Consider the following 22,507-nt stretch of genomic DNA (forward strand, 5'->3'; position numbering starts at 1 on the left):
GTATCTCTCTTTCCCAGATCTGTTGAGATATAAAAAGAGGATGTTGTTATTATTATTATTATTATTATTATTATACCAGAACAAGCTCTGCTCGAACATCACTACAACACTGACGCATGCTGACCTCTACAAGATGCCATATCTTTCTCCTGGTGGCCAACTCTGAAATGACATCACCTTGTCAGTGAACCGTACCTGTAATATATAATATTCTTCATCTAATGCATTACAACCACTACTCCACTGATAAAGCTTCTGCTACTACGTCTTACTGACTGACTGGGAATACCACTGGGATTATCTATAGACAATGTCTTTCAGTCCTGAAAAGATGTGTTCTGGGTCCAGGAACCTGGCCCACAGTAGGACACTGGTAACACTGGCATGCTTAGTACCACGGTTTAATAATACGTCTACCGTTATCAAGTTTATAGAGGTGGTAAAATAATTAGGGAAAGGGCTTATGAAAGGATATTAGGAAAGGAAGAAAGAGAGCTAGGATTATACAAAGAGTTGATGTGCGTTTGGTCAGGATTCTCCACAGCCAGTAGTATTGGTGTTAGTGATCGACAATCTGCTGTGGGTCTGCGGATGGATGCATGTTGTTCAGATGGGTGTGAACCTACAACACCCGATGTCACAGGAAGGCCAAAAAGATCATCAAGGACAACAACCACCCGAGCTACTGCCTGTTCACCCCGCTATCATCCAGAAGGCGAGGTCAGTACAGGTGCATCAAAGCTGGGACCGAGAGACTGAAAAACAGCTTCTATCTCAAGGCCATCAGAATGTTAAACAGCCATCACTAACATTGACTGGCTGCTGCCAACATACTGACTCAACTCTAGCCACTTTAATAATGGAAACATTTATCACATCAATTTATCACTAGCCACTTTAAACAATGCCACTTTATATAATGTTTACATACCCTACATTACTCATCTCATATGTATATACTGTACTCTATACCATCTTGCCTATGCCGTTCGGCCATCGCTCATTCATATATTTTTATGTACATATTCTTGTTCATTCCTTTACACTTGTGTGTACAAGGTAGTTGTTGTGAAATTGTTAGGTTACTTGTTAGATATTACTGCATGGTCGGAACTTGAAGCACTCGCATTAACATCTTCTAACCATGTGTATGTGACCAATAAAATGTGATTTGAACAATGTAGTTCACACCCATCTCTTCTACACACTGAATGACAGTTCAGAGGGGAATACAATGTAGTAACACAACCTGCCCACTACATGGCAATACGTATCGTAGGCCTATTCAAACTGAAAGTAGTGACCAGTAGTTCTAATTCGTCATTCTACGGCAGTGACATCCCAGATCTTGTATTTTTGATTGTGTAATCTGCAGTACACATGAACACAAGAAACTGTCAAAATGCAATGATTCTGGATTACAAAATATTATTACAAAGTATTGTTAGAAGTTAACATCTGCACATTATTTCATCTTCTATATAGAACGCTGGAGTAGCCTAGGATTACCGCGGAAGCAGAAGGCAAATCTAAACGTTACCTCTGTTTTGCAGTTAAATTGACAAAGTGGTTGCAGGGTCTTCTATCCACCTGACTCCGGATCGAGTTGAATCCCCAAAACCTGAGTTTTCTGTCGACTGGTGCACCTAGTGTGGATACGGGTTATACACGGAAACAAATCTATCACCTGTTAGAACATGCAGAAAAGTGGGTGTGTCTATCAGTCGCTGTGTTTACATATTTTATCTCCCTGTGACAGATATCAAACTTTCCTGAAATAACAAACCATTTAAGAATGGTACACATGTCAAATTATTTTGTATTTTATTTGTTTATACTGCATGCAAGGCACAATATACAGATATGACCAGTTAGTGGTAACCATACTTCCTTATTTTTTTTAACCATGAAATGACCCATGTTTCACCACAGAGACATAATAGTAACATTATTTACATTGAAAGTGTAACAACATTTAGTTTGGTTCCTAAACATCACAATAAAGATGAAGATCAATAGCCTGACTTTAACAGGTAAACATTATTCTAATAAGAGAAACAAGCACACCCTGCCAAACAACGTTCTCTTCCCCGTCAGAGTCATCTCTAACATATATAACTGGCCCCATATACGGGGGGTGAGAATGAAATGTGTAAGAGGTTAGAACACGGAATAAGAATGTGGGTACAACAAATGGAGTTGTGAAGGAACTCTGGAATGTAGAATGACACTTCAGTTCTAGTCAGTCATCTTCTAGGCACTTGGACATTGATTATCATTTCATGACCCAGACATCACATTGACCCCCATAGTGTTGTGGGTCGAGCAGGCCGCCGTTGTTGAGGTCGGAGTTGAAAGGTCATTGAGCTTAAGAGGTGCTTCCTGTGGTGGGAGGTCTGGTTCCCTTGGCTGCGTTTTCCTCCACGGTGAAAGTGTAGTTGTACTGTAAACACACAACATGGACGATACACTACAACGGACCATCCAGTAACACAATCAGTACAACAACATGGTCGCCACTACGACGGACCCCACAATAACACAATCAATATCACAAAGGACCCCACAGTAACACAATCAGTACACAACATGGTCGACACTACGACGGACCCCACAGTAACACAATCAGTACACAACATGGTCGCCACTACGACGGACCCCACAATAACACAATCAATATCACAAAGGACCCCACAGTAACACAATCAGTACACAACATGGTCGACACTACGACGGACCCCACAGTAACACAACATGGTCGACACACTACGACAGACCCCACAGTAACACAACATGGTCGACACTACGACGGACCCCACAGTAACACAACATGGTCGACACACTACGACAGACCCCACAGTAACACAACATGGTCGACACACTACGACGGACCCCACAGTAACACAACATGGTCGACACACTACGACGGACCCCACAGTAACACAACATGGTCGACACACTACGACGGACCCCACAGTAACACAACATGGTCGACACACTACGACAGACCCCACAGTAACACAACATGGTCGACACTACGACGGACCCCACAGTAACACAACATGGTCGACACACTACGACAGACCCCACAGTAACACAACATGGTCGACACTACGACGGACCCCACTGTACCACAACATGGTCGACACTCACGACGGACCCCACAGTAACACAACATGGTCGACACTACGACGGACCCCACAGTAACACAACATGGTCGACACACTACGACAGACCCCACAGTAACACAACATGGTCGACACACTACGACGGACCCCACAGTAACACAACATGGTCGACACACTACGACAGACCCCACAGTAACACAACATGGTCGACACACTACGACGGACCCCACAGTAACACAACATGGTCGACACTACGACGGACCCCACTGTACCACAACATGGTCGACACACTACGACGGACCCCACAGTACCACAACATGGTCGACACACTACGACGGACCCCACAGTACCACAACATGGTCGACACACTACGACAAACCCCACAGTACCACAACATGGTCGACACACTACGACGGACCCCACAGTAACACAATCAATACAAAAATACCACACACACACCTACCTCATTTTCAATGTCCTGGACAGACTTGATGCGAATGTTGTTCAGAGTGTTTGTTGGGGTCTAGGAGGAAAGAGAGGGGGAGGAGAGAGAGACAGGTTAGACTCATGGTATTGTAGAGTGTTTGTTGGGGTCTAGGAGGAAAGAGAGGGGGAGGAGAGAGAGACAGGTTAGACTCATGGTATTGTAGAGTGTTTGTTGGGGTCTAGGAGGAAAGAGAGGGGGAGGAGAGAGAGACAGTTTAGACTCATGGTATTTCACCACTGGAAGTAAAAGTAGTCCATGTCACTTTACCAGTAAAACGATGGCGGTTGGTATTTCAACTTACCGTGCCGTTCGTTTGGGTCTTGAACTTGGGGTGTAGAGTGAAGGGAACACCATCTATGGCTGGAGAGGGAGGGAGAGAAGAGAGATGGAGGGTAGAAAGAGTGAGAGAGAGAGAGAGAGGGATGGTAGGAGAAGAGGGAGGGTGGGGAGAGGTATTTGGTATTTTGGTAGGATCCCCATTAGCTGTTGTAAAAGCAGCAGCTACACTCCCTGGGGTCCACACAGCACATGAAACATGACATAATACACTTCCTGGGGTCCACACAACATGAAACATGACATAATAGACTTCCTGGGGTCCACACAACATGAACCATGACATAATACACTTCCTGGGGTCCACACAACATGAAACATGACATAATAGACTTCCTGGGGTCCACACAACATGAACCATGACATAATAGACTTCCTGAGGTCCACACACAACATGAAACATGACATAATAGACTTCCTGGGGTCCACACAACACATGAAACATGACATAATATACTTCCTGGGGTCAACACAACACATGAAACATGACATAATAGACTTCCTAGGGTCCACACAACATGAAACATGACATACAGAACATTAATAGACAGGAACAGCTCAAGGACAGAACTACATACATGGTCAATACACTACAACAGACCAGGGAAGGTAGAGAGGTTAGAGAGAGGAAGGTAGGTGGAGAGAGGAAAGATAGGATAGAGAGAGTAGAGTTAGAGAGTGGTAGGTAGGTAGGTAGGTAGGTAGGTAGGTAGGTAGGTAGGTAGGTAGGTAGGTAGGTAGGTAGGTAGGTAGGTAGGTAGGTAGGTAGGTAGGTAGGTAGGTAGGTAGGTAGGTAGGTAGGTAGGGAGAGGAAAGATAGGATAGAGAGAGTAGAGTTAGAGAGTGGAAGGTAGGTAGGTAGAAAGAGGAAAGATAGGATAGAGAGAGTAGAGTTAGAGAGAGGGGAAGGTAGGTAGAGAGAGAGGGGAAGGTAGGTAGAGAGAGAGGGGAAGGTAGGTAGAGAGAGAGGGGAAGGTAGGTAGAGAGAGAGAGGAAGGTAGGTAGAGAGAGAGAGGAAGGTAGGTAGAGAGAGAGAGGAAGGTAGGTAGAGAGAGAGGGGAAGGTGGGTAGAGAGAGAGGGGAAGGTAGGTAGAGAGAGAGGGGAAGGTAGGCAGAGAGAGAGGGGAAGGTAGGTAGAGAGAGAGGGGAAGGTAGGTAGAGAGGAAAGATAGGATAGAGAGAGTAGAGTTAGAGAGAGGAAGGTAGGTAGAGAGAGAGGGGAAGGTAGGTAGAGAGAGAGGGGAAGGTAGGTAGAGAGAGAGAGAGGAAGGTAGGTAGAGAGAGAGAGGGGAAGGTAGGTAGAGAGAGAGGGGAAGGTAGGTAGAGAGAGAGAGGGGAAGGTAGGTAGAGAGAGAGGGGAAGGTAGGTAGAGAGAGAGGGGAAGATAGGTAGAGAGAGGGGAAGGTAGGCAGAGAGAGAGGGGAAGGTAGGTAGAGAGAGAGGGGAAGGTAGGTAGAGAGGAAAGATAGGATAGAGAGAGTAGAGTTAGAGAGAGGAAGGTAGGTAGAGAGAGAGGGGAAGGTAGGTAGAGAGAGAGGGGAAGGTAGGTAGAGAGAGAGAGAGAGGAAGGTAGGTAGGTAGAGAGAGAGGGGAAGGTAGGTAGAGAGAGAGAGGAAGGTAGGTAGGTAGGTAGAGAGAGAGGGGAAGGTAGGTAGAGAGAGAGAGGAAGGTAGGTAGAGAGAGAGAGAGGAAGGTAGGTAGAGAGAGAGAGCAAGGTAGGTAGAGAGAGAGGGGAAGGTAGTTAGAGAGAGAGGGGAAGGTAGGTAGAGAGAGAGAGGAAGGTAGGTAGAGAGAGAGAGAGGAAGGTAGGTAGAGAGAGAGAGCAAGGTAGGTAGAGAGAGAGGGGAAGGTAGTTAGAGAGAGAGGGGAAGGTAGGTAGAGAGAGAGAGAGAGGAAGGTAGGTAGAGAGAGAGAGAGAGGAAGGTAGGTAGAGAGAGAGGGGAAGGTAGGTAGAGAGAGAGGGGAAGGTAGGTAGAGAGAGGAAGGTAGGTAGAGAGGAAAGATAGGATAGAGAGAGTAGAGTTAGAGAGAGGGGAAGGTAGGTAGAGAGAGAGGGGAAGGTAGGTAGAGAGAGAGGGGAAGGTAGGTAGAGAGAGAGAGGAAGGTAGGTAGAGAGAGGGAGGATAGGTAGAGAGAGGAAAGATAGGATAGAGAGAGTAGAGTTAGAGAGAGGGGAAGGTAGGTAGAGAGAGGGGGGAAGGTAGGTAGAGAGAGAGGGGAAGGTAGGTAGAGAGAGGAAGGTAGGTAGAGAGGAAAGATAGGATAGAGAGAGTAGAGTTAGAGAGAGGAAGGTAGGTAGAGAGAGGGGAAGGTAGGTAGAGAGAGGGGAAGGTAGGTAGAGAGAGAGAGGAAGGTAGGTAGAGAGAGGGAGGATAGGTAGAGAGAGGAAAGATAGGATAGAGAGAGTAGAGTTAGAGAGAGGGGAAGGTAGGTAGAGAGGGGAAGGTAGGTAGAGAGAGGAAGGTAGGTAGAGAGAGGAAGGTAGGTAGAGAGAGGAAGGTAGGTAGAGAGAGGAACGTAGGTAGACAGAGGAAGGTAGGTAGAGAGGAAAGATAGGATAGAGAGAGTAGAGTTAGAGAGAGGAAGGTAGGTAGAGAGAAAGGTAGGTAGAGAGAGTAGAGTTAGAGAGAGGAAGGTAGGTAGAGAGAGGGATGACAGGTAGAGAGAGAGGGGAAGGTAGGTAGAGAGAGGGAGGATAGGTAGAGAGAGCCAGTACATCAGTCTTTATAACATGTACAGTATCTGTCTCTTTTCTAGAAGTGTTTTCTGAATTTTGGTCAACCTGAGATGCCGTAGATGTTGCTGCTGTCAACCGCTTTGTCCACAGCATCGTTCAACTGGAGGTTGCTGCGGCGATGGCTGAGCTTCCTGCCAGGGGGAAAGGGTGGAGCGTTGCTATGGAGACAGGGAGACCTAAGTCAGTCTGTGGAATTCTGAGTAGAGGTTTACCATCACTCTCACCTGGCCACAGAGAAGAGGGGTTGCAACCACTCTCACCTGGCCACAGAGAGAGAGGGTTACAATCACTCCACTGGCCCAAGACATCTCACCTGGCCACAGAGAGAGAGGTTACCATCACTCTCACCTGGCCACAGAGAGAGGGTTACCATCACTCTCACCTGGCCACAGAGAGAGAGGGTTACCATCACTCTTACCTGGCCACAGAGAGAGGGTTACCATCACTCTCACCTGGCCACAGAGAGAGAGGGTTACCATCACTCTCACCTGGCCACAGAGAGAGAGGGTTACCATCACTCTCACCTGGCCACAGAGAGAGGGTTACCATCACTCTCACCTGGCCACAGAGAGAGAGGGTTACCATCACTCTCACCTGGCCACAGAGAGAGAGGGTTACAATCACTCTCACCTGGCCACAGAGAGAGAGGGTTACCATCACTCTCACCTGGCCACAGAGAGAGAGGGTTACCATCACTCTCACCTGGCCACAGAGAGAGAGGGTTACCATCACTCTCACCTGGCCACAGAGAGAGAGGGTTACCATCAGGGGTTATAGTCAGAGAGATGTCCTGTGTAGGTCCTACCTGGTTAATAGAAGTTAACGAGGCCAGTAGCCACACACCAAGATCTGAGTCTCTCACTTGAGAGTTACCTGGACAGCAGGGGTACAGTACCTGGGTCTGAGAGGTAGCAGCCTCACCTAACCTAGTCTCACCTGGGTGGAAGGTCTAAGGTAACAATCTCACCTGGGTGGAAGGTCTAAGGTAACAATCTCACCTAACCTAGTCTCACCTGGGTGGAAGGTCTAAGGTAACAATCTCACCTGGGTGGAAGGTCTAAGGTAACAGCCTCACCTAACCTAGTCTAACCTGTGTGGAAGGTCTAAGGTAACAATCTAACCTGGGTGGGAGGTCTAAGGTAACAGCCTCACCTAACCTAGTCTAACCTGTGTGGAAGGTCTAAGGTAACAGTCTCACCTGGGTGGGAGGTCTAAGGTAACAGTCTCACCTGGGTGGAAGGTCTAAGGTAACAGCCTCACCTAACCTAGTCTCACCTGGGTGGGAGGTCTAAGGTAACAGGCTCACCTGGGTGGAAGGTCTAAGGTAACCGCCTCACCTAACCTAGTCTCACCTGGGTGGGAGGTCTAAGGTAACAGTCTCACCTAACCTAGTCTCACCTGGGTGGGAGGTCTAAGGTAACAGGCTCACCTGGGTGGAAGGTCTAAGGTAACAGCCTCACCTAACCTAGTCTCACCTGGGTGGGAGGTCTAAGGTAACAGTCTCACCTGGGTGGAAGGTCTAAGGTAACAGCCTCACCTAACCTAGTCTAACCTGGGTGGGAGGTCTAAGGTAACAGGCTCACCTGGGTGGAAGGTCTAAGGTAACCGCCTCACCTAACCTAGTCTCACCTGGGTGGGAGGTGTAAGGTAACAGCCTCACCTGGGTGGGAGGTCTAAGGTAACAGTCTCACCTAACATAGTCTCACCTGGGTGGGAGGTGTAAGGTAACAGCCTCACCTGGGTGGGAGGTCTAAGGTAACAGCCTCACCTAACCTAGTCTCACCTGCGTGGGAGGTGTAAGGTAAATGTTCTTACCTGGGTCTGAGGGGCAGTGGAGGAGAGGTCTGGCCCAGGGATAGATACCTGGCTGAACAGGTGAGGGTGTACTGTACATGGGTCTGAGGGGGTAGTTACCGGGGTCTGAGGGGGTAGTTACCGGGGTCTGAGGGGGTAGTTACTGGGGTCTGAGGGGGTAGTTACTGGGGTCTGAGGGGGTAGTTACATGGGTCTGAGGGGGTAGTTACATGGGTCTGAGGGGGTAGTTACATGGGTCTGAGGGGGTAGTTACTGGGGTCTGAGGGGGTAGTTACATGGGTCTGAGGGGGTAGTTACCGGGGTCTGAGGGGGTAGTTACCGGGGTCTGAGGGGGTAGTTACATGGGTCTGAGGGGTAGTTACCGGGGTCTGAGGGGGTAGTTACATGGGTCTGAGAGGGTAGTTACATGGGTCTGAGGGGGTAGTTACCGGGGTCTGAGGGGGTAGTTACCGGGGTCTGAGGGGGTAGTTACATGGGTCTGAGGGGTAGTTACCTGGGTCTGAGGGGGTAGTTACCGGGGTCTGAGGGGGTAGTTACCGGGGTCTGAGGGGGTAGTTACCGGGGTCTGAGGGCGTAGTTACCTGGGTCTGAGGGAGTAGTTACCTGGGTCTGAGGGAGTAGTTACCTGGGACTGAGGGAGTAGTTACCTGGGTCTGAGGGGTAGCGGAGGGGGGTTCTGGTCCAGGGAGAGCTGACGGAGGTCAAGGCTGAGGCTGCGAGGCTTTGCCTGGGGTAGAGGGCTGGAGAAGGGCCCCTTCTTACACCACATCACATAGCCATGCATGTCCCTGAGACAGACAGGACAACACACCAGTTAGGACAGACACACCAACCCCTGGTCTCCCAGACACACACTGAGAGTAGCTCAATGGAGGATCTTCATTGAAATGTTGTTCTTTTGTCCAGGACCAAGCTACATTAGTGGGATGTGTGTGTGTATGTCTCTGCGTCACTGTGTGTGTGTGTCTGACCCTAAACAGGTGTAGTGCTGCAGCATCCTCCTAGTCTTAGCAGTCAGTTTAATGTCCAGTACAGCAGTCTCCACACCGCCCACTGGCACCATGCGGACACACACACGCTTCTTCTTAGACACAGAGGCCCCTGGACACACACACAGACGGACGGACACACACACATTTTTAAATACTTCAAAAATCCAGTTAAAAATTGAGATTCAGAGGACATATAGATCACAGTTCCTATAGATGTCTGGTCTTAGCCATCCAGAACATAAACAGACATTCATCACGTTGTATGAAACATGACAAAAACCACCTAAACAACTACTGTCCTACTAAAAACAACTTTTTAATAACTTGCAGTAGTCGCTTGCTAATAAATGAATTATGAACATTTTCCAAGCATCTGTAAAACATGTTTCAGTGTTCGTCCAGGTGTTCAGGTATTTAATAAACATCTGTAAAACGTCTGTGTTCGTCCAGGTGTTGAGGTATTTAATAAACATCTGTAAAACATGTCTGTGTTCCTCCAGGTGTTGAGGTATTTAATAAACATCTGTAAAACATGTCTCAGTGTTCCTACAGGTGTTCAGGTATTTAATAAACATCTGTAAAACATGTCTCAGTGTTCGTCCAGGTGTTCAGGTATTTAATAAACATCTGTAAAGCATGTCTCAGTGTTCCTCCAGGTGTTCAGGTATTTAATAAACATCTGTAAAGCATGTCTCAGTGTTCCTCCAGGTGTTCAGGTATTTAATAAACATCTGTAAAGCATGTCTCAGTGTTCCTCCAGGTGTTCAGGTATTTAATAAACATCTGTAAAACATGTCTCAGTGTTCCTCCAGGTGTTGAGGTATTTAATAAACATCTGTAAAGCATGTCTCAGTGTTCCTCCAGGTGTTCAGGTATTTAATAAACATCTGTAAAACATGTCTCAGTGTTCCTACAGGTGTTCAGGTATTTAATAAACATCTGTAAAGCATGTCTCAGTGTTCCTCCAGGTGTTCAGGTATTTAATAAACATCTGTAAAGCATGTCTCAGTGTTCCTCCAGGTGTTCAGGTATTTAATAAACATCTGTAAAGCATGTCTAAGTGTTCTTACAGGTGTTCAGGTATTTAATAAACATCTGTAAAACATGTCTAAGTGTTCTTACAGGTGTTGAGGCGGGCAGCAGGTACTCACTAGGCTCCAGGTGTTCAGGTATGTAACAGTACCCATGAGGAACAGTCTCCTTGTCTGAGATCACCTGGACATCTGATACTACCATACCACCTGACATGTCCTAGAGAGGGGGAGATGTCATTTAGGCATGTGGGGTGCCTGTGACTGTCCGTGTGTGTGTGTGTGTGTGTGTGTGTGTGTGTGTGTGGTGTGTGTATAACACACCTTGCTGTAGCAGAGGTAGTAGCCAGCCTTCATGGCGAAGCTCCGTGTGAAGTTAGCAGCAGCTCCATCCTCAGTTATACTAATCTAGAAAGAGTGAGAGAGGGGAGATAGAGAGGGGGAGAGAGAGAGAGAGAGAGAGAGAGAGAGAGAGAGAGAAGGGGAAAGAAAGAGGGTGAGAGACAGAGGGTGAGAGAGAGAGACAGAGGGTAAGACACTACACACAATATTGAGAATTATTGACCTCTTACTGGCTCCTCTATGAGCCAAGCCTTTATGTAGTCTGACCTCTTACTGTCTCTGAGTCTTTATGTAGTCTGACCTCTTACTGTCTCCTCTATGAGCCTTTATGTTGTCTGACCTCTTACTGTCTCCTCTATGAGCCTTTATGTTGTCTGACCTCTTACTGTCTCCTCTATGAGCCTTTATGTTGTATGACCTCTTACGGTCTCCTCTATGAGCCAAGCCTTAATGTAGTCTGACCTCTTATGGTCTCCTCTATGAGCCAAGCCTTTATGTAGTCTGACCTCTTACGGTCTCCTCTATGAGCCAAGCCTTAATGTAGTCTGACCTTAAATTATCTCAATCTATTTCCTACTTCTTCTGCCTGTATCCCTCCCTCCTCCCTTCCTCCCTCTCACTCCCTACCAGGTTGAAGTCTTTGGGACAGGTGCTGCTGTTGGAGGCCCAGGCCACTGCCGTCACCGGCCTGTTGTGGGCGCCACCACCGTGCTCCATCAGAGACATCTGGAGAAGAGGAGAGGAGATGGACAGGAAGGGAGAGAAGAGAACAAAGGGGAGGAGAGAAGGGTAATAGAACCGGGCAGAGGAGGTTATTATGACGGTTGTTCCTGAATAAATGATCTTAAGGATTGTCAACAATGCGACGTTCTCCATTTCTCCCAACAACCACTGCTCTATCAGACAGAACATTGTGGAGCAACTATCATGGTATAGCTGTGAAAATATACAATTATTGTGCCAGATTTCCATATTAATATTTGGCTTTGCTAGCATAACAAAGGAATGGTTGTTTTGACAGGTAACTGCCAACATCCAGTCAATAAATAAAACTAGCAAACAACTGTGAAACTAGCTAAAAGCGGTGATTTGATCACTAAACCCCGGTATTAACGTTAGCTATAAATGGCCCCTTGTTAGGAAAATAGCTAGCAAGTTAGCTAACCTAGCTAGCTAACATTTATTTGACAGGTGAGTCAAACATATTTTTTCCTTCACGTTTCGGAGATTTCACTCAGTTTTCAAAATCCTCGTAAAAACATGGTACTTACTCTGTTTTTAGTTTCAACCTTTCTCGCTTTAGACTGTAGATGAAGTCAGGTAAACAACTTTTTAGAGGCGAGCAAGAACTTCTTATGATTTTTCCTTGTCTCCTTTCCAGGAAATACAGGAGATTCTATGACTACAATTCCCATCAAGCACCGGGACATGCCAAATGATAACGCCAGCACTGTGACGAGGATAAACTGGTGTTTCACCTCAGCGCCAGATGGCGCTACTGTCCTGAAATAATATTGTTTAACGCGTCCTTGCTATCTCCCTTTACTTGTTACTGTAATCTATGCAAAGGGTCTAAATGCTGTGGCATTTAATTGTGTGATTTATGGTTGGTGTTTGGAGAAGCAGAGAGAGGAGGAAAGAGAATTAGACCCAACCAAATCATGACAACTAAAATATAATTACTTGACACATTGGAAAGAATTAACCAAAAAACGGAGGAAACTGGAATGCTATTTGGCCCTTAACAGAGAGTACACAGTGGCAGAATACCTGACCACCGTGACTGACCCAAAATTAAGGAAATCTTTGACTATGTACAAACTCAGTGGGCATGGCCTTGCTATAGAGAGAGACCGCCGTAGGCAGACCTGGCTCTCAAGAGAAGATGGGCTATGTGCACACTGCCCTCAAAATGAGATGGAAACTGAGCTGCACTTCCTAACCTCCTGTCAAATGTATGAGCATATCAGAGACGCATATTTCCCTCAGATTACACAGACCCACAAAGAATTTGAAAACAAAGCCAATTTTGATTAACTCTCATAACTACTGGGTGAAATACCACAGTGTGTCATCACAGCATCAAGATTTTGACCTGTTGCCACAAGAAAAGGGAAACTAGTGAAGAACAAACACCTTTTGTAAATACAACCCATATTTAAGTTTATTTAGTTTCCCTTTTGTACTTTAACTATTTGCACATTATTACAACACTACATAGCCATAATGACATTTGAAATGTCTCTATTCCTTTGAAACTTTTGAGTGTAATGTTTACTGTTCATTTATGATTGTTTATTTCACTTTTGTTTATCTATTTCACTTGCTTTGGCAATGTAAACATGTTTCTCATGCCAATAAAGCCCTTTGAAATTAATTGAATAGAGAGAAAGGCATGGATTTATATATTAGTTATGATGAAGGCAGTACAAACAAAAGACACACAGATATATACTGTCACGCACAGAGATATATATACTGTCACACAGATAAATATATATATACTGTCACACAGAGATATATATACTGTCACACAGAGATATATATACTGTCACACAGATAAATATATATATAGTGTCACACAGAGATATATATATATACATACATATATATATATATATACATACACTGTCAAACACACAGATATATACTGTCACACACACACATGCAGAGAGAGAGGGACATATAGCGCATTTCGGAAAGTATTCAGACCCCTTGACTATTTCCACATTTTGTTACGTTACAGCCTTATTCTAAAATTAATTAAATTGTTTTTTCCCCCTCATCAATCTACACACAATACCCCATAATGACAAAGAAAAAACAGGTTTTTAGAATTTGACATATCACATTTATATAAGTATTCAGACCCTTTACTCAGTACTTTGTTGAAGCACCTTTGGCAGCGATTACAGACTTCTTGGGTATGATGGTATGAGTCTTCTTGGGTATGATGATTCAAGCTTGGCACACCTGTATTTGGGGAGTTTCTCCAATTCTTCTCTGCAGATCCTCTCAAGCTCTGTCAGGTTGGATGTGGAGTGTTGCTGCACAGCTATTTTCAGGTCTCTCCAGAGATATTCGATCGGGTTCAAGTCTGGGCTCTGGCTGGGCCACTCAAGGACGTTCAGAGATTTGTCCCGAAGCCACTCCTGCGTTGTCTTGTCTGTGTTCTTAGGGTCATTGTCCTGTTGAAAGGTGAACCTTCGCCACAGTCTGTGGTCCTGAGTGCTTTGGGGCAGGTTTTCATCAAGGATTTCTCTGTACTTTCTCCGTTCATCTTTCCCTCGATCCTGACTAGTCTCCCATTCCCTGCCGCTGAAAAACATCCCCACAGCATGATTCTGCCACCATCATGCTTCACCGTAGGGATGGTGCCAGGTTTCCTCCAGATGTGACGTTGACATTCAGCCCAAAGAGTTCAATCTTGGTTTCATCAGACCAGAGAATCTTGTTTCTCATGGTCTGAGAGTTCTTTAGGTGCCTTTTGACAAACTCCAAGCGGGCTGTCATGTTCCTTTTACTGAGGAGTGGCTTCCGTCTGGCCACTCTACCATAAAGGACTGATTGGTGGTGTCACGTCTTTTGGAGGTATTGGACCAAGGCGCAGCGGGTTGAGTGCTCCTATTTACTTTTATTGAACACGAAAACAAGAAAACAAGAAAACATACGAACGAACAGGATGCAGAAAAAACACAAAGCTATGCAACTACAACTACCCACAATACCCCATACAAAACAACCCCTATACATAGGACCTTCAATCAGAGGCAACGAGAAACAGCTGCCTCCAATTGAAGGTCAAATCAATAAACTGAACATAGACGTAAACAACCTAGAACTAACATAGAATACACTAACCTAGAACCTAAACCTAAAACCCCGGTACACTCTAAACCAACACCCCTCTACATAAACACATAGCCCCCAAAAAAACGAAACACTCTAAACAAATACCCCTTCAACATAAACACATAATATAACAAACCCCTAAACACTCTAAACAAATACCCCCTGCCATGTCCTGACCAAACTACAATAACAAATAAGCCCTTTACTGGTCAGGACGTGACAGGTGGAGTGCTGCAGAGATGGTTGTCCTTCTGTAAGGTTCTCCGATCTCCACAGAGGAACTCCGGAGCTCCGTCAGATTGACCATCGGGTTCTTGGTCACCTCCCTGACCAAGGCCCTTCTCCCCCGATTGCTCAGTTTGACCGGGCGGAGTCTTGGTAGTTCCAAACTTCTTCCATTTGAGAATTATGGAGGCCACTGTGCTCTTGGGGACCTTCAATGCTGCAGAAATGTTTTGTTCCTGTACCCCAGATCTGTGCCTCGACACAACCATGTTCCGGAGCTATACGGACAATTCCTTCGACCTCATGGGTTGGTTTTTGCTCTGACATGCACTGTCAACTGTGGAACCTTATAGACAGGTGTGTGCCTTTCCAAATCATGTCCAATCAATTGAATTTACCACAGGTGGACTCCAATCAAGTTGTAGAAACATCTCAAGGATGATCAATGGAAACAGGATGTACCTGAGCTCAATTTCGAGTCTCATAGCAAAGATTCTGAATACTTATGTAAATGTGATATTTCCATTTTAAAGAATGTATACATTTGCAAAGATTTGTAAAACCTGTTTTTGTTTTGATATTATGGGGTATTGTGTGCAGATTGATGAGGAGGAAAAACGATTTAATCCATTCTAGAATAAGGCTGTAACGTAACAAAATGTGGAAAAAGGGAAGGGTTCTGAATACTTTCCGAATGCACTGTATGAGAGAAAGAGAGAGAGAGAGAGAGAGAGAGAGAGAGAGAGAGAGAGAGAGAGAGAGAGAAGGGGTGTATGTGAGAGGGCTTTGGAGGTGGGGCAGAGCGAGAGGGAGAGAGAGAGGAGATGGGCAGTTTTGTAACTTTTGTAAGTGTAATGTTTACTGTTAATTTTTTATTGTTTATTTCACTTTGATATATTATCTATTTCACTTGCTTTGGCAATGTAAACATATGTTTCCCATGCCAATAAAGCCCTTAAATTGAATTGAAATTGAGAGGAGGGCATTCAAGGCAGGGCGCCGAAAGAAAGATCAATTCCCATTTACATGAAAATGAGGCAGCGCAGGGGGGAGAGGGGGGAGGGAGGTGAGGAGAAAGAGAGGGGGATAATGGAAAAGGGGGGAAGGGTGAGAGAGAAAGAGCGGTGAGTGGGTAGGAGAGGAGACGGAGAACGTATTGCGTTCTGTCTATAACACAGAGGTCAAGATGTCCAGTGATTGGACACCGGTCTGTATGACTGGGTTTACTATTGTAGATACCTGACGTTGTGATGCGACAGGACCTTGATGACATCATCAGAGCCTAGACCAGACGATAGACGGCTCCTCCAATCCCTTCTCATGGATGTAACGTCTTATGATATTGATTGTATGTTTTACATTGACATTTAGCCACAAACACACAACTGCACTCACTCACTCACACACACACACACACACACACACACACACACACACACACACACACACACACACACACACACACACACGCCACAGAGACACTCCCAGGGAGAATCCAGGGGTGCTAGGGCCTCTGTTGTCATGGCAACATGCAGAGCAGTCCACTAGGGGTGACAGGAGGGGGTGTTAGTAGATAATGGAGCGAGCCATCTGGGGGGGGGATCCTTGTTTATTTAGAACGTTTAGCGTAATTGGCTGATTGGCTAATTAATGGGAATGAACCCAGAGGAAATCTGCAGGGACTCAGCCAGAGGGACTAGAGGCAGTCTGCCAGACTGTGTGTGTGTGTGTGTGTGTGTGTGTGTGTGTGTGTGTGTGTGTGTGTGTGTGTGTGTGTGTGTGTGTGTGTGTGTGTGTGTGTGTGTGTGTGTGTGTGTGTGTGTGTGTGTGTGTACTATGTTTGAGTGTGACTGTGGGTGTAAGTCTCTTTATGTGAATTTATTCCACGAATGTGTGTGTGTGTGTGTGTGTGTGTGTGTGTGTGTGTGTGTGTGTGTGTGTGTGTGTGTGTGTGTGTGTGTGTGTGTGTGTGTGTGTGTGTGTGTGTGTGTGACTGTGGGTGTAAGTCTCTTTCTGTGAATTTATTCCACGAATGTGTGTGTGTGTGTGTGTGTGTGTGTGTGTGTGTGTGTGTGTGTGTGTGTGTGTGTGTGTGTGTGTGTGTGTGTGTGTGGGGACTGTGGGTGTAAGTCTCTTTCTGTGAATTTATTCCACGAATGTGTGTGTGTGTGTGTGTGTGTGTGTGTGTGTGACTGTGGGTGTAAGTCTCTTTCTGTGAATTTATTCCACGAATGTGTGTGTGTGTGTGTGTGTGTGTGTGTGTGTGTGTGTGTGTGTGTGTGTGTGTGTGTGTGTGTGTGTGTGTGTGTGTGTGAGAGAGAGAGAGAATGATAGACTGATGCCTCAGTCATCTCTCTTTTTGTGCCTTGCCACGGGATCCATTCATCTGTCCTGCTGGATGGCCTTCTGTCTCTCTGAGTATGACAGACTGGCAACACACACACACACACACACACACACACACACACACACACACACACACACACACACACACACACACACACACACACATTCGTGGACCACACATCACAGACACACACGCCACTTACACACACACACTACACACACACACACACACACACACACACACACACACAACACAGGGAATGTTCTTCTCCCTATGTAGTCAGCAACGCTTTATCACACCACCTCACATCAACCTAACCTGTGTGTGTGTGTGCGTGTGTGTGTGTGTGTGTGTGTGTGTGTGTGTGTGTGTGTGTGTGTGTGTGTGTGTGTGTGTGTGTGTGCGTGTGTGTGCGTGTGTGTGTGTGTGTGTGTCTTTGGGCTGTCATGGTAAAGTGGGAGTGTAACTGAAACTCTACACCCGCACCCTGCCCTTCCCCCCTCCCCTCTCCCTAATCTCTCCCCAGTCCCCCTTCTCCCTTTCCTCTCCCCCTCCCCCTTCTCCCTATCCTCTCCCCCTCCCCCTCCCCCTTTCCTCTCCCCCTTTCCTCTCCCCAGTCCCCCTTCTCCCTTTCGTCTCCCCAGTCCCCCTTCTCCCTTTCCTCTCCCCCTCTCCCTTTCCTCTCCCCCTCCCCCTTTCCTCTCCCCCTTTCCTCTCCCCAGTCCCCCTTCTCCCTTTCCTCTCCCCAGTCCCCCCCTCTCCCTTTCCTCTCCCCAGTCCCCCCTCTCCCTTTCCTCTCCCCAGTCCCCCCTCCCCCTTTCCTCTCCCCTCCCCCTTTCCTCTCCCCCTTTCCTCTCCCCAGTCCCCCTTCTCCCTTTCCTCTCCCCCTCCCCCTTTCCTCTCCCCCTTTCCTCTCCCCAGTCCCCCCTCTCCCTTTCCTCTCCCCTCCCCCTTTCCTCTCCCCCTTTCCTCTCCCCAGTCCCCCTTCTCCCTTTCCTCTCCCCAGTCCCCCCTCTCCCTTTCCTCTCCCCAGTCCCCCCTCTCCCTTTCCTCTCCCCAGTCCCCCCCCTCTCCCTCTCCCTTTCCTCTCCCCCTTTCCTCTCCCCAGTCCCCCTCTCCCTTTCCTCTCCCCAGTCCCCCTCTCCCTTTCCTCTCCCCCTCCCCCTTTCCTCTCCCCAGTCCCCCTTCTCCCTTTCCTCTCCCCAGTCCCCCCTCCCCCTTTCCTCTCCCCCTCCCCCTTTCCTCTCCCCCTTTCCTCTCCCCAGTCCCCCTTCTCCCTTTCCTCTCCCCAGTCCCCCCCTCTCCCTTTCCTCTCCCCAGTCCCCCCCCTCTCCCTCTCCCTTTCCTCTCCCCCCTTTCCTCTCCCCAGTCCCCAATCTCCCTTTCCTCTCCCCAGTCCCCCCTCCCCCTTTCCTCTCCCCCTCCCCCTTTCCTCTCTCCCTTTCCTCTCCCCAGTCCCCCCCCTCTCCCTCTCCCTTTCCTTTCTACTCCCCCTCCCTCTCCCCTCTCCCCTCTCCCAGCCTGGATGTCAGTCATCCTGAAAGGAGGCGTGCTAATGACCCAATGTTCTATTCCCCCCTCCTGCCATGGCAACCCAGCTGTCAATCTAGCAGGAGAGTGAGGAGGACGAGGCTTTCTGACATTCCCTCTGCTTCATTTATGGTTCCAACTGATCCAGTATGATCTTACAGCATGCACAAAGTACTTCACACACACACACACACACACACACACACACACACACACACACACACACATACACACACACACACACACACACACACACACACACACACACACACACATACACACACACAGAGAGGGAGAGTGATGTATAATTGAGTCATTAGCTGAAGGCGTGGTCTCTGTCATTCTGCTGTATCTATTGGCAACAGCAGCTCAACAAAGACACCATGACTCAATCTTTTTTTATTTCACCTTTATTTAACCAGGTAGGCAAGTTGAGAACAAGTTCTCATATACAATTGCAACCTGGCCAAGATAAAGCAAAGCAGTTCGACAACATATAACAACACAGAGTTACACATGGAGTAAAACAAACATACAGTCAATAATACAGTAGAAAAATGTGTCTATATACAATGTGAGCAAATGAGGTGAGATAAGGGAGGTAAAGGCAAAAAAGCCATGGTGGCAAAGTAAATACAATATAGCAAGTAAAACACTGGAATGGTAGATTTGTATCTGAACACACACGTTCAATCTGAACACACACGTCCCAAATGGAACCCTTTTGGAACCCTGAACTACTTTTGACCAGAATGGCACCCCTTTTCCCTGTGAAGTGTACTACTTTTTACCAGGGCCTAAAGTTCTCTGGTCCAAAGGGCCATGGTCAAAAGTTGTGATTCCATATGTGTTATTTCATAGTTTTTGTTATTTCAAACCCTTGAATGAGTAGGTGTGTCCAAACTTTTGACTGGTACTGTATATAAACAGCAACATTCACACATTCACACACGACAGATACATGTTGTGTCCTTTTGTAATCATTCACTAAGGAGGACTAGGCCTAACGCTATGTGTGTTGTGTAAATTCAGACCTGTATATCCACTCTACATGTTCCACGTTATTCAGTTGGTCCACTGTTTAGGTAGAAACGCTATAGGCCTCATTAGCATAACGCCTAGCAATCAAGGGGGTCAAAGACGAGTGGAGGCTATGATTGGCGGAGAGGGGTGAGTGATGGTAATGATGATGATGGTCGAGTGACACGGCTTTGTTTTGTGTTCAACATTAGCAGGCTAATCATGCACACGCTACGTCACGTCTACAAAGCTGATGAGACATCAACATGGATACCATTTAGCAAGAGGATAAATAACAGAACCATTTAGGCTACTATTCCAGTGTCCCAAATTGCAACCTATATAGGGCATTTGTTTTAGTGAAAAAGGCCTAGGTCAAAACTAGTGCCCTATGTAGGGAATTGGCCATAGGGCTTTTTTTAAAGTATTATTTTTTTACTTTTACCCTTTTTTCTTCCCAATTTTGTGATATCCAATTGGTAGTTACGGTCTTGTCCCATCGCTGCAACTCCCGTACGGATTCGGGAGAGGCGAATGTCAAGAGCCATGCGTCCTCTGAAACACGACCCTGCCAAGCCGCACTGCTTCTTGATACACTGCTCGCTTAACCCGTAAGCCAGCCACACCAATGTGTCTGAGGAAACACCGTACAACTGGCGACCGAAGTCAGCATGCATGCGCCCGGCCCGCCACAAGGAGTCGCTAGAGCGCGATGGGACAAGGAAATCCCGGCCGGCCAAACCCTCCCCTAACCCGGACGACGCTGGGCCAATTGTGCGCCGCCTCATGGTCTCCCGGTCATAGGCCGGCTGTGACACCGCCTGGGATCAAACCAGGGTCTGTAGTGATGGCTCAAGAACCGTGATGCAGTGCCTTAGACCTCTGCGCCATTTGGCAGGCCCCTGCCATAAGGCTCTTGCCAAAGGTAATAATGCCCTATGTAGGGAATAGGGTGTCATTTGACCAAGTGTAGGCTGTTGTAGCCAACCTGTATCAGTGTCTGTATGTGTCTATGTGTGACTGGTGGGTCCTGAACCCTTGTCTCCCGCTCAGGAAACGTCTCAAACATTAGAACAAGAGGAAATTCTCTCTTGGACCAAGGGTGACCCTGATTTCAAGTGACAGGCACATTCTACAGACACAGACACATGCTACAGACACATGCTACAGACACAGACACATGCTACAGACACATTCTACAGACACATGCTACAGACACATTCTACAGACATGAGAGCATGAGAGCATGAGACCAACTCACCGCGTCTACATGCATGTGTCTGTGTCTGTAGCATGTGTCTGTAGAATGTGTCTGTAGAATGTGTCTGTAGCATGTGTCTGTGTCTGTAGAATGTGTCTGTAGCATGTCTGTGTCTGTAGCATGTGTCTGTAGAATGTGTCTGTAGCATGTCTGTGTCTGTAGAATGTGTCTGTAGCATGTGTCTGTAGAATGTGTCTGTAGCATGTGTCTGTAGAATGTGTCTGTAGCATGTGTCTGTGTCTGTAGCATGTGTCTGTAGCATGTGTCTGTGTCTGTAGAATGTGTCTGTAGCATGTGTCTGTGTCTGTAGCATGTGTCTGAGGCATGTGTATGTAGCATGTGTCTGTAGCATGTGTCTGTGTCTGTAGCATGTGTCTGTAGAATGTGTCTGTAGCATGTGTCTGTGTCTGTAGAATGTGTCTGTAGCATGTGTCTGTGTCTGTAGAATGTGTCTGTAGCGTGTGTCTGTAGCATGTGTCTGTAGAATGTGTCTGTGACATGTGTCTGTAGAATGTGTCTGTAGCATGTGTCTGTGTCTGTAGCATGTGTCTGTGTCTGTAGCGTGTGTCTGTAGCATGTGTCTGTGACTGTAGCACGTGTCTGTGACTGAAGCATGTGTCTGTAGCATGTGTCTGTGACTGTAGCATGTGTCTGTAGCATTTTCTGTGTCTGTAGCATGTGTCTGTGACTGTAGAATGTGTTTGTGTCTGTAGCATTTTCTGTGTCTGTAGCATGTGTCTGTGACTGTAGAATGTGTCTGTAGCATTTTCTGTATCTGTAACATGTGTTTGTTTCTGTAACATGTGTCTGTGACTGTAGAATGTGTCTGTAACGTGTCTGTGACTGTAGAATGCGTCTGTGTCTGTAACATGTGTCTGTATCTGTAACATGTGTTTGTATCTGTAGCATGTGTCTGTGACTGACTGTGCTGAATCTTTATGGCACAGGTGGTAGGGCTCTCTGCTCTCCCCACAACCCCTGGTTCTCTGGATCAAGCCCGTCTCCGTCTGCTACACTGGTGGCGGCAGTGGGATCTTAGAGTTGTGTGCAAAATGAGTAGAAAGAAAGTCTAATTCCATTCCAGCCATCTTGGTAGGCTGGTCGGCCTGAAACTATTGCTCTGGTTGACCCAGGCTCCTGACTTCATAGTGAATGGGCTCCTTGAAACGTGAAGCTTTCATATGACTGTCTTGGGGTGGGATATTTAGGCTACATGAGAAGGCCCTCCAAGCCATCACAACAACAATAACACAACTGTCAACAATGCTGCTTGTTTCCATGCTGCTGTTGAACACTGTATCAGAGCTGAGAGGAGCCCACCCCCAGCGGTGAGATGTGGAATTGCATAATATCCTCCCCTGCGTGCGCTGTGTGTGTGTGTGTGTGTGTGTGTGTGTGTGTGTG

At 46.9% G+C, this 22,507-nt stretch overlaps 1 protein-coding gene across 2 annotated transcripts; it reads right to left on the bottom strand.

The window, feature by feature from the left end:
• Positions 1-1,807: 1,807 nt before the first annotated feature.
• LOC106564207 (multivesicular body subunit 12A) lies at positions 1,808-12,270 on the bottom strand. Of its 2 annotated transcripts, none has more exons than XM_045710114.1 (10): positions 12,140-12,270; positions 11,496-11,594; positions 10,851-10,934; positions 10,647-10,746; positions 9,475-9,604; positions 9,151-9,291; positions 6,734-6,846; positions 3,917-3,975; positions 3,592-3,651; positions 1,808-2,443 (listed from the first exon to the last, which is right to left on the bottom strand). In XM_045710114.1, exons 2-10 carry the CDS (start codon positions 11,592-11,594, stop codon positions 2,369-2,371), a joined length of 861 nt encoding a protein of 286 aa, XP_045566070.1. In that variant the 5' UTR covers positions 12,140-12,270; the 3' UTR covers positions 1,808-2,368. The 2 variants fall into 2 exon arrangements, with proteins under 2 accessions (XP_045566070.1, XP_045566071.1); XM_045710115.1 differs by having other exon boundaries at positions 6,734-6,819; positions 12,140-12,267.
• Between the last annotated feature and the right edge of the window lie 10,237 nt (positions 12,271-22,507).

Source organism: Salmo salar, chromosome ssa02, assembly GCF_905237065.1.
Source record: "Salmo salar chromosome ssa02, Ssal_v3.1, whole genome shotgun sequence".
NCBI lineage: Eukaryota > Metazoa > Chordata > Actinopteri > Salmoniformes > Salmonidae > Salmo > Salmo salar.

What these genes read in the sequence shown, in the direction of transcription:
- LOC106564207 (XM_045710114.1), bottom strand. Translation starts at nt 11,594, where the DNA reads ATGTCTCTGATGGAGCACGGTGGTGGCGCCCACAACAGGCCGGTGACG. An exon ending in ACCTGAACACCTGGAGCCTA is followed by an intron (nt 9,605 to 10,646) that starts GTGAGTACCTGC and finishes GTGTGTGTCCAG; the next exon opens with GGGCCTCTGTGTCTAAGAAG. An exon ending in CAGCACTACACCTGTTTAGG is followed by an intron (nt 9,292 to 9,474) that starts GTCAGACACACA and finishes TGTCTGTCTCAG; the next exon opens with GGACATGCATGGCTATGTGA.